General features: G+C 40.6%; 1 protein-coding gene across 23 annotated transcripts in view; it reads left to right on the top strand.

The window, feature by feature from the left end:
- The window catches only part of TNRC6B (trinucleotide repeat containing adaptor 6B), a 261,328-nt gene that overhangs the window by 140,538 nt on the left and 108,127 nt on the right, over positions 1 to 12,663 (top strand). The window contains exon 1 of one of the 23 annotated variants that reach the window (XM_082739933.1): positions 5,659 to 5,811. The exons of the other annotated variants lie outside the window; for them this stretch is intronic. Within the exon in view, the coding sequence (XP_082596059.1) occupies positions 5,708 to 5,811 (104 nt within the window). The 5' untranslated portion in view covers positions 5,659 to 5,707. Of the gene's footprint in view, positions 1 to 5,658; positions 5,812 to 12,663 lie in introns of those variants that run through there. 23 annotated transcript variants of the gene reach the window in all.

The following is a 12,663-nucleotide window of genomic DNA, read 5'->3' as shown; positions in this document are numbered from 1 at the left end:
AGTCATGGTCTCAGGGTTCTAGGATCCAGCCCTATGTCAGGCTCCCTGCTCAGTAGGGAGTCTGTTTCTCCCTCTGCCTCTCTCTCTGCTCATGCTCTCTCTCTCTTTCTCTCTCAAATAAATTAATAAGATCTTCTAAAAAAAATCAGGAGGCAGTTATAACCCATGTTTTTCTATAGGTTCTCTCTAAGGTTCTGTGTGACCAAATTGGAAAACTCTGCTCTGAATGTTAGTAAGGTTTTCTGTAAGGCTGCAGGTGGGTTGGGGTTGGGGGTCATGAACTCATATTCATTAAGTGCCCATTTATAGCAGGTACTTCCCATTACCTTATTCAGTCCTCATGACAACCGGATGTGGAGAATGGTTCGCTCATAAGAAAGATGGCATGCCCAAAGCATGCTGACTGGTCTGAGGCCACATAAACAAGGACAGGGCAGAACGAGGTGCAGTAACTCCAGAACGTGGTCTCTTCCTAGAGCCTTTAAAAATGCAGTAAAGACTCATTTGTTAACTCGTGAATTCCTGTTTTATAAAGTGGAATGTTTTTTAAGTATGGACTCAGAGGATGAGAACTGATGGCTTTTTGGGGGGTCCTCAGCACTGCATCCATAATACATAAGGAGGACTGTGAGGTGAGGACAGTGAGGTAAGCACACAGAGTAGGAGATTTGGGGGGCAGTCCTGGGTGGTCAGTGAAAGGCATTTTCTTTTTGAGCAGCATGATAGGTTAACTAAGAAAAAAGAACAATCACTGAATGATTAAAAACCTGATTTCAGATGATTAATTTAAAAGCCAAATTGATTAATAAAGAATCATTTTTTAAAAGCAGTTTAACTTTATCAAGTTTAAGTAGTACTTCTTAAAGTATAATCAAGTAGAGGAGTTATCAAAGCCATAATGAAGAAAATAGAAATCATTTGTAATTAGATAATAATTAAAGGCAAGTACATGCCCAGTGATTTTAAAGTGCTTGAAAACAATTAGCTTTCTTAAGTAGGTTAAACATCTGGGTTACAAGCTTGTTTACACTATTAATTTACTTAACAAACCTGTTCTTCATAGGTGATGCAAAAGTGAACTTCAGTTTGGCTGTCTGATTTATCACAAATTCCAGTTTAATGGAGAGTATTTTTAAAAAATATATATTTTTAAACATTTAATTTTCAGAAATATTTTTCTCTTTTTCTTCTCCTTTCTGAACAATTCAGTCCTGCGACCAAGAGGTAGACAGAGAAGGTAGGAATCCTGGCCAAGCGTGTCACAGCCCAAGTAGAATGAGAAGGTCTTCACATACAGAGAGGGACTGGTTTGTTGTATCAGAGCCCAAGAGAGGGGAGGGGTACCCACATAGGGCTGGAGTGGCAGGCTCACTGGTAGATTGGTTAAATACAGATGGATTGGTTAGGTAAGTATATCAAGGATAATGGGAGCCAGAAATTCTCAGTGTTGGAGAAGAGGGCTTCAGATACTGAAAAGGAGAAAACTAGAATAATCCCTATGATATTAGACTGGAAACAGAATGTTGGTGTGAACTCAAAGATTTTAATAAGTGTTGATAAACATAGAAATACTATAGATGTAAAATGCGTGTGTGTGTGTGTGTTTTAAGATTTATTTATTACTTTTTTATTTTTGAGAGAGAGTGAGTGAGAATGGGGAGTGGGGGGGAGAAAATTAAAATTCAAGCAGATTTCCCACTGTCTGTGGAGCCTGACATGGGGCTTGATCTTACAACCCTGAAATCATGACCTGAGCCAAAATCAAGAGTCAGAAACTTAACTGACTGGGGTACCCTGGCACCCTGTATGTGTGTATTTATATACATACGTGTGTGCATACAATTCTTGCTCTTCCCATTGCTGGAAGCAGCAATACGCCAATAGCAATGAGCACATCACATGCCCAGATCTTGGCTTCTAAATACCATTTTCTACTCAAAGGAATTCCAGCTTTTTGAAGAATGGCTGATTATAGGATTTAGAGCAGGAAAGTTTAAAATGAACCTGAAATATCTTGTCCTAGAAAAGCAAAGACATTTTCACAAAATGATAGAGACACTTCAGAAGGACCCAGAAGCCAGTTTGAAGGGGCTCCCACTGGCCAAACCTGGGATAATTTGATTATCAAAATTTAAGATGTCATTGATTAAAACCTGTCGAGTAAGAGAAAACAAAGGGTTCTTAACACAGTTCCACCTACTTTGCAATAAAACCTATGTATGGAGTTCTAAATAAATTCAGAGTTCAAGGCATGGGTTATTTAAATTTCAAAATACCTTCCCACAAAATACTTATTGAATACCATGAGGGAAAGAGTACAGCGGAGAAGTCTGGCAGACGCCACCCTAACTGAGTGATCTGAGTCAGTCTCACCAGAATGGGCCGGCACTGAAATTGTGTCACATGATAGGAGGCAGTGAGAGGACAGCATCACCTCAGTGATACTCTTGCCAAGATACAGGACCTGAATCATATCAGGAGAAACATCAAACATGCTTTTATAAATACTGAGGAACGTTCTACAAATTAAATGGCCTGCAATCATCTTCGAAAGTGTCAAGTCCAAGCAAGAGTGAGGAACCATTTCAAATTGAAAAGACACTAAAGAGACAAGTCAGCTGAATGCCGCCGTTTCTTTGCCATGAAGACCGCTGCTGGGACAGGTGGCAGAACTTGAGTGGGGCCTGAAGATTAAATGGAAGTAACGTATCAGTGTTAGTTTTCTGATTTTGATAGTTCTGTTGTGGTTGGAAGAATTTTTAAAAGAAAAACATACATTAAAGTATTTGGGGTGGTGGAACATGAGACTGACAGCGTATTCTCAGCAGTTCTGGGATAAGGAGTTCTTTCTCTGTACCATATTTGCAACTTTTCTCGAAGTTTGAAATCGTTTCAGAATTTAGAAAGTAATATTCTTGCCTAACATTCAGATCATGAGAAGTTTGTAGAATTGTAATTCCCCTATTTCTCATTTTAAAATTCCTCCCCACTCTCCTTCAGTTCTACCCCTGTTAACAACGGATGCATATTCTCTTGGGCATTTTATTTATGTAGATATGGCTGTGTGTATAATATATATTGTAGATTATATTGAGTATGATGTGCTACGCTTGCTGCATTCCTAGGAATCACAATGGTCAGCAATCAGAAGGCAAAGCCTTTGCCCCTTCCCCTCACACCCCTGCCCCCCACCATTCTGCTTGGGTGCTGTTGTTTCTTTAAGCTCTCTGTCCTGAGAATCAGTGCACTGTTGTGTTGGGGGCTTCTGCTCTAAATTCAGATCCCAGCCCTCCGGCAACTGAGAAATCTTACTCAACTTCGTGGTGCCCCAGTTTCTTATCTGCAGATTGGAGATGTTACTAGTCCCCATCTAAGAGAATTCTCATCTTGAAAATGACATGAAACATGCAGAATACCCGCACTTCAGTGTGGCACGTAGCAAGCACTCCATAAACAGTAGCTATTCTGAATATTTAGGTTTTTGGTTTTTTGCTTTTATAAATACTGTAGTCTTAAAATTGCTTTAAACATATTTTTGCATACTTAGCTTCAGAAACTTTTAAAAACCTTTGATTACCTTTCTACCATAAAGTTTTGCTTTTAGTGGATTTGTTAAGAGTGATGTAAAAAAACAGACCATGGGGATACTTGTCTGCAGTTCTTTGCCATGTGCATGTGGACCTTGAGCAACATGGAATATGAAATATTGGCTTAATTCCAGATTTCTCTGTGCTCAGGTGTTGCTTTACTTTTTTTTTCTTTTTTTTAAGATTTTATTATTTATTTGACAGTGAGTGAGAGAATATAAGCAGGGGGGTGACGGAGGGAAAAGGAGAAGCAGGCTCCCCGCTGAACAGGGGCTGGATCCCAGCACCCTGGGATCATGACCTAAGTCAAAGGCAGTCACTTCACCCACTGAGCCACCCAGGTGCCCCTGACATTGTTTTTATGTGGAAATTTGCCCGTGTTCAAATAATTTCAGAATAGTTAGGTGAGTTTGCCCAAATTTGAAAGGATCATTTAATATGGATCCCTAAGAAACATTAAAGTTACTTTTTTTTTTTTTTAAAGATTTTATTTATTTATTTGACAGATGGAGACCACAAGTAGGCAGAGAGGCAGGCAGAGAGAGAAGGAGAAGCGGGCTCCCCGCCGAGCAGAGAGCCTGACTCGGGACTCAGTCTCAGGGATCATGAGCCAAAGGCAGAAGCTTTAACCCACTGAGCCACTACTTTTGTCTCAAGTAGTATAAGCCAAGAAAATACTATATGCCAGGTTTTGAAAAGTTTTCATGGTGGATTTTGAAAGTCAGAGAATTCATACTTGTTTTAGTTTAGCTAAAGTCACTTAATTTGATGTTTATATTCTTATATACCCTGTTGCAAATGCTGCTTTAAAAACCAAAATAGGCTTTTAAAACCTCCAAATGACTTTTCTTTTTCTTTTTTTCTTTCTCCCCTCCACCCTACCCCGGCAGAGCTATTTTACAAATCACCAAGTTTCTATTAGTAGTTTAACAAGAATATTTCCACTTGTTTGTTACCTTTCACATTTGAAAGAATCAAATAACTTATTTTTAGAGCATTATAATTGCAAATAGATTGTGATTCCTGCACTCAGTGAAGGAATGTAAATGAACCGTTGCTACCTTTGAGCATGTATAAATTCATGTAGGATGAGATTTGCTTGAGGACTGTGAAACAGAAGGAGTCAGGTCTTTCAAAAGGAAAAATCATTTTTTAAAAGATTAATCTGATCTGTGTGTTACTTCAAGGTTGCAAATGACTTGTTTCTCAAATTGGGGATAGGGAATCACACTGGTGAATAATCACCCTCATAGCTTTTGTGAAGACCAGAATGTGTCATCAGGGGCACCTGGGGGGCTCAGTCAACCGACTGAGCGTCTGCCTTGGGTTCAGGTCACAGTCCTCAGGTTTTGGGATCAAGCCTTGAGCCCCATGTGGGACTTCCTGCTCAGCAGTGAGTCTGCTTCTCCTTCTCCCTCTGCCCCGCCATCCCCCGCTGCCTGTGCGCGCTCTCTCAAGTAAATAAATAAAATCTTCTAAACAATGTTTCCTCCATATCTCTGGCCCAAATGAATCTCAAGTTCTTGCCCATGCATTGAAGGGGCGCATGCGTGGTTGGTCCTCTGCTCTTCTGATTATCACCCAGGAGTTGGTACTGCTGCATATTTCAGAAGTGACAGCCTGTCGACCTTGCTTCCATCCTGTCTTTCTTCCACACTTCTGATGTCTTTTCTTTCTTGCCTTTCTTGCCCAGATCTTCACTATTCACTACCCTTTTGTTTTAATATACTTTTGAATTTAATGAGGAGGACATCAGGCCCATTCATTCGTTGCGTTAGACTGTGTTGAGGCCGAGGTCTCTGTTGAATGAGGTTCCGTTTTGCAGGTTGGCATTACCTTACTAGCAGGTTTCAAAAAATGTTGGCCAGTGATTAGCAGCCCGTCTTGTTAAGTGTGGTAGAACTAATTATTGGTGTTGGCAGTGTTGTTGAACAAACTTCACTGATAGCTCAAAACAAAACACATTTTTAGTCCTGAGCTATTGGTGCTTCCCAGCCAGCTGTCAGGGCACTCTAGTGCATCACAAAGACTTCACATGTCACAACCTGCCAGGTTTTCCCCACTGCCCAAGGTCTGCCTCACCCCCTTAACGGATTCCCATCAGGATTGCTTCTGGCTGTATGATCCACCTTCCTCTTTCCATCAATCCACGGCCCACCATTTCTTCCATAACAGAAATCAGCTTCATGAGAATGCTCTTTGCTTCTACTTTCATCTCTGCCAGGTATGTCTAAGAATGCAAAAGTTTACAAGTGTGCAGTGAAATAGATAATGGGATGATAGCCCGATAAACTCTTTAATGATTACTTGGATCATGGCCACTATGGAAGATCTTTACAGTTGCAATAAGTTCTGTATTTGAGATGAAATTTTGAGATCTGGTATCTTCTTTCTTTATATAGCCTTAGGTTCAGCCATCAGAACATTCTTGTGTGGTGAGGCCTTCTGCTTCTGCGATTTTGTGTTTTGTTTTCATTTCCTGCCACATGGCAGGTGCAGCTCAGAAGTACCTCCAGAAATGGCTGAAAATTCTGGCCACAGCTTTCTGCAGGGTGCAGTGATCTGGTTGTGGGGTGGGAAGCTAGTGGCTAGCCTCAGCTTGGACCCCCTGCTTGTCTCCGTTGCCCGTTGTGATGTATTTCTCTCTCCTTTCCTTTCCTTCCTCAGAATTCCATCTTGCCCTCTTTCTACCCACATAGCACTGCCTTCTTCAGCCCTCTACTTCTCAGCCTAAATGAAAGGGAAGGAAAAGAAAAGAGAAGAAACATTGTAATGCAGAATGTTGAGCAAAATATGTAACTGTTTGTCTTTATGTGTTGCCACATCTATTTTAAGTTATTAGAGATTATGAATAGTCTTTTGTATTTCAGAAACCACTGCTACCATGCTTAGTCCCTTCGGGTTCTTGGTTGCTTAATTCTAAGAGAAGGAGGTGTGGGACAGGATCTTTTAATGCAAATTTTGGTCAGTCCTGTGAAACCTCAGTCTGCTGTTTATTCACAGACCATTAGGGTAAAGTGGGAGCTCAGGTCCTGTTTTTTTCCTTGAAGGGGAAAATCCTGGTTGAGGATGCTGTGGTCGGTGTCCAGGGCTGGTCATTCAAGAATCACCAGCTGCCACTGTGGTTCCCAGGGACTGGTAGAACCCAGGCAATGTACGTCTTCCCCACTGGTGACCTGCCTTTCTGCTTCCTCTGTTCCACCATATTCAGAAAAAGCCTCCAGATGATTAGCTGGAGTAAATGTTGCGTGTTGCGTGGCAGTTTGTGGAACCTGGATCTTTAATGCTTGCACCACTATTTGTGAGTATGATGTATCTCTGAATGATAACATGTGCAGCTGACCTGGGGGCTACCTGCCCTCATTGATGCTCTTTTGTGAGAGTAATTGACTGCCGAGCAACTACACAGCCGCCTGCGGCTGCTGCGAAGCTCCGCTGTGCTTAGACCGACCTGCTGTTGTTCTCTCTGCCACCACTGCTGCTCTTTGTATTTTTAATAAGTTGCCAATTACTGGGGTTTTGCAGGGATACCAGCAGTTCACTGAAACGGGCGTAGGAAAACTGCCATTGCTTTTTAATCATCATTTTCTCTCATCCAGTGAAATTATTGATATTAAGAAGACTCTGGTAACTCTTACGTTGAAAGTACTGATGCATTTTTATCTTACCAAACAGCATTGTTCAATATGCAGACATATCTAGCAAAGGGCACTTTGCCTAACATACATTAATATTGATAATGGTGTTAATTTCAGGTGTATTGCACACATGTGATTTAATAGGCCAATCGGCTGTTCCCGAGCACTCCTAAGAACCACACCTGGAGGGTGCTGGGCCTGTGGGGTTTTTTTTTTGCCAGTTGGTTGGCTTGTTCTCATAGGGAGAATTGTGTTCTGTTTTGTTAAATGATGTAACCCAAGTGCTTGGAAGAAGTCTAATAAATATTTGTAGCATCAGAGAACATAAACAGATGTAATTAAATAAGTAGATGTCATTCACAGATTATTTGTTAACATAAGGTGAGATCAGTTTTTTATGCATTGAAACTAAGGATTCTTTGGTATTGACTGGAGGTCAAAAGATTACTGGCACTCTGATATGCTGATTCTGTGACTAATATAGTAAGAAAGAATTTACACATAAAACAGTAGTGTAATCACGGAAATTACAAGATTAGTCAGATGTTGACTTGCCCACGGAAGCAGTAGTAACCATCAACCTAGAAGTTTTTAGGTCTGACTGAGGTCCATTACTGAATCTTGAAAGTGAGTCAGTTAATTTGAAAATCGACATTTAAACATTGCTAATTTTTTTTTAAGTAATTGAGTAATTATCTAAAATTGCCATTGTAACAAACCGAAATAATACTGGTCTTTGTGACATTCTTGGTTTACTATATTACTTAATTTTTTTTTAATGTAACTATGGAAAGTGTTGAATGTTTATCGTCTGTAGAGTGTTTTCTTCTAAATTAATCAGAAGAGTTTTGAAACCCTGAATGCAGTGTGAATGCTGTTCTGATTTGGAGAACCCATCAGGTGAATTTGGGCAGCCTAAGGGGATTTTGATTATTAGGAGATAATAATTCTTGCATTCTGAGGTTAAAGTGGCTTTTATTCTCATCTACCACAATACAGGAGACAATACAATGGTATTTAAGAAGTTTTGCAGTGGAACCAAGTACTGGTTTTTATCTCTAGAGCTACCTCATTGCCTCCTTACCTCTTTAAGCCAGTTTCTTCACCTTAGAATGAGACTAATAGAATTTACCTCAGAGGTTTGAGGACTATATACTTAGGGTAGTGTCCAACACATAATGAGCACTGGAATAGTAGATACTAATATGGTTATTAGAATGTCTGAATTCTACATGAGATTCTCAGTCAAGAGGTTACTGGGCATGAGTATATGATTAGGAACTGTTTCTAAAGAACAGTGTTTCATCTTTTTTATTTAAATGAGTCCCCGTTTAAGAATATAGGGTGGCTCAGTGGGTTAAGCCACTGCCTTCGGCTTGGGTCATGATCTCAGGGTCCTGGGATCGAGTCCCGCATCGGGCTCTCTGCTCAGCAGGGAGCCTACTTCCTCCTCTCTCTCTCTGCCTGCCTCTCTGCCTACTTGTGATTTCTCTCTGTCAAATAAATAAATAAAATCTTAAAAAAAAAAAAGAATATAGTCTTTTAAAACATCATTAGAGTCGTAAGAGAAAATAAAAATTTTGGGACAAAACTAATAAGGCCTCTATGGAAGGAAATAATTAGGAGACATTAATATAAGACCTAAATAAGCATAGAGCTCTGTCATGATCATGGTAAGAAGGCTCAGTAATTTAAAGGTGTCATTTTGGGGCACCTGGGTGGCTCAGATATCAAGCGTCTGCCTTTGGCTCAGGTCATGATCTCAGGGTCCTGGGTTCGAGCCCCACATCGAGCTCCCTGCTTGGCAGGGAGCCTGCTTCTCCCTTTCCTTCTGCTGCTCCCCTAGCATGTGTTCTCTCCCTCTCTCTGTCAAATAAATAAATAAAATCTTAAAAAACAATAATAAATAAAGGTGTCATTTCTCCTCAGATTTAAATTTAAATTCCAATAAAAACCCCAACAGTTTTTTTTTCTGAAACTTGATAAACTGATTTTAAAATTAATATGGAAGAGAGAAGAACAGAAATAATAAGAGGACTTACCCTGCCCATGACTTAATGCAAAGCTGGAAATTAAGGCACTGTAGTTTAACTGCAGGGTTAGAGATGGACCAGAGCATCAAGAGTGAAAAGCCTAGATTCAGATCACATGTATATGTGTGTATACATGTGATTCAGATCACATGTATATTCCATGTATATGGAGTCCGTGACAGAACTGGCCTTATTAATCAGTTGGCAAAGTGACAGTCGACGCTGTAGATTAGCAGAGAGGTGGGCTTTCAACAAGAGGTGCTGGGATGATTGTATTAATCTCTGGTGGCTGCCATAACAAAATGTCACAAACTAGATGACTTATAACATCAGGAATTTACACCATCACTGTTCTGGAGGCTGGGAGTTCAAAATGAAGGTGTTGGCAGAGTGGGGCTCTCTCTGGAAAGCACCAGAGAGGAGTCTTTCCTTGTCTCTTCCTAGCTTCTGGTGTTTACTGGCAATACTTGGGGTTTCTTGGCTTGTCACTATAATACTGCAGTTTCTGCCTCCATTTTCACATCATTTCCCCCTGTGTGTAAGGATCAAATCAGACATACTCTATAAAAAAATAAATACCAGATGGATTCATATAAATATGAAAAGATTTAATACTTACAGAAACAAATATAAGAGAATATTTGTGATCTTGGGATGAGAATGTTTAAACACGGTGCAAAAGCACAAATCATGAATGAAAAAAGTTGTTGCATTCATATTTTTTGTAATTAAGAACTTACGTATTTTCAGCACATTTTATCAAGAAAGGAGCTGTAGCCAGAATTCACAAAGAACTCTTACAAACTGATAAGAAAAAGACCTAATAGAAAAATAAAGAAACAAATTTCATGGTTGGAAAAAACCTAAATGACCAATAAACGTAGGGGAGTAAAATCCAACTTAGTGAGTAATCAAGGAAATGCAAGTTAAAGCACAATGAGATAGATAGCATTTTGTACTCCTCGGGTTAGCAAAAACTAAAAGATTGGAAAGTACTGTACCAAGGATTAGTGAGGATGTAGGGCCAACAGGAATTGTTACACTCTTCAGATGGGAGAGAAAACTGTAGTAATCACTTTGGAAAACTGTAACAGTATGCGGTGAAGTTCGGGTGACCCAGCAGCTAGAACTATCTGCAGTTAACCTGCCTCACTGAAGAACTCTTGTTGTATACATGCTTCCATAGGAAGGGAGAGTCCCTGGATGTTTACAGCAGCAATACTGTGTGTAGTAGCACAAATTGGAAATCTAAATGTCCATCAAAAGGGGGATGGATGAATACTTTGTGGTACGTTAATGATGAAACTCTGTACAGCATTTATGTGAACAAACCGGAACACAACGCAAATTAATTTTAGGAATATAATATGGAGTGAGAAAAAGCAAGTTTCAAAAGAATAAAATAGTACAGATCCATTTATAAAAATATGCAAAACAAAAAATACTTTGTTCAGGCTGCAAAGCACTGTGTGGTAAAGCAAGGAGGTGACAGGCATTTAGCTGAGGGGTGGCAAACTCATAGAGTGGGAAGGGGTGAGATCACAGTGGGGTCCAGGGGTCCCTGGGTACTGGGAATGTTCTCTGCTTTTAACTGAGTGGTGGGTACATGGGTGTTCTTTTGTATGCACTAAATATTTAACAATAAAAGCTTTTAAAAAATTACCCCAGAAGTTTTAAAGAGTGGAAAAATAGCAGAAATGTCAAGTCTTCATCCAAGAAGTAACTCAAGTAACTCAAGTGCTGAATACTTATTTTTACATGTGTTTTTGAATTCTTTGTAGATGAGAGATGCTTGAAACAGGGAGAAGGGAAAGGCAGGCCCGGCGATCTTTGGTTGTCCCATGACTTTGGCATTGGGAAAGCTTGTGCCGCTGCAGATGTGACATTGTGTCCCCAAAGCTGGTGGAAGGGGATTTTGGTGGCATGTGAACGCGAATTCACGTGTTTAGCAAAGCAGCAATATGGCCGTCTCCTTTTCATTTTCTTTTTTTCTTGGCATCTAAGTAATTGAGCCAGATGGAAAAATGTTTCTTTCCCACATTAGGTTCTCTTTCAGCGCATCAACCATTAGATTTTACTGTCCCTAATCTCCTGTTGATAAAACTTCAAAATGTGAGTAGCTAAGAGAGCCCCAGTTTATTCTAGTCAAAGCTGATTACAGCCTTCCTTGAGAACTTTCGCTTACTCCAGTCCCTTTCTATCCAAATCATGTACTCGATAGAGAGTAAGAAGAAAATAAGTGAAAGTAACTTTCATTTCTTCCAGTTGTGTTTGGACATGTCATCTGGCTAGTGAGGGAAAAAGTCCAAACCCTATCTTACCAAAACAGGAGAAAATTCAGTATTAAGCAAAAGAAAAGAGTAAATTAAAAACTTGGGCTTGGGCATCAGAGAAATGTGGGTTTAAACCTCAGCTCTGCCACATACTATGTGTAAAAATTTGTAATTAAAGTCTCTGAAACTCAAATTTTTCACTTTAAATTGAGAGTAGTAAGAACCCCCAAGGCATGAAGGGTTGAAGGACAGATACATCTAAAACACCCGATGGACACTCTTGTTCTCGGACTGGCCCTAATTTTCTTTTTTTTTTTTTTTTTTTAAATATTTTATTTATTTATTTTGACAGTGAGAGATCACAAGTAGGCAGAGAGGTGGGCAGAGAGAGAGGAAGGGAAGCAGGCTACCCGCTGAGCAGAAAGCCCGATGCGGGGCTAGACCCCAGGACCCTGAGACCATGACCCGAACCGAAGGCAGCGGCCCAACCCACTGAGCCACCCAGGCGCCCCTGGCCCTAATTTTCATATGAAAAGCAGGGACTAGCTCTTCCTCCCACCTTCATGGCTGCCCCTCAGGTTCCACAGGGCTTGTCATCCTGCCATTTAAGTAGTTATGTGAACATGGGCAAATCACAGAAAACCTTTAAAGTGGCTTCTTCAACTATAACATAGAGATGGCGATACCCGTGTGACAGTTTCGCTGCACAGATCAATCAGGTGAGATGAGACAACAGGCAGGAAGATGCCGTGCCCTCAGTGACATGTGGTGGGGACACAGGCGCTGATGATTGTTCCCCTTACCTAACACCTAGCGCTGTTCCCTGTCCTCCACCCCCAACAAGCCTCTTAATGTTGGCTGTTGAACACAGAGTTTGATCTTTATAACATAGCTTTGAAGGTGTGTGGCTTGTACAGTGTTGCTTAAAATTGCTAAGGGGTTGGGGGGGGTGCCTGAGTGGTTCAGTGGGTTAAGCCTCTGCCTTTGGCTCAGGTCATGATCTCAGGGTCCTGGGATTGAAGCCCGTATGGGGCTCTCTGCTCAGCAGGGAGCCTGCTTCCTCCTCTCTCTCTGCCTGCCTCTCTGCCTACTTGTGATCTTTGTCAAAAAAATATTAAAAAATCTTTTTAAA

The sequence above is a fragment of the Mustela nivalis genome, assembly GCF_964662115.1.
Source record: "Mustela nivalis genome assembly, chromosome: 7".
Taxonomy (NCBI): domain Eukaryota; kingdom Metazoa; phylum Chordata; class Mammalia; order Carnivora; family Mustelidae; genus Mustela; species Mustela nivalis.
Note: the sequence above shows the minus strand (reverse complement) of the source record. Positions and strands in the feature narration are given on the sequence as shown.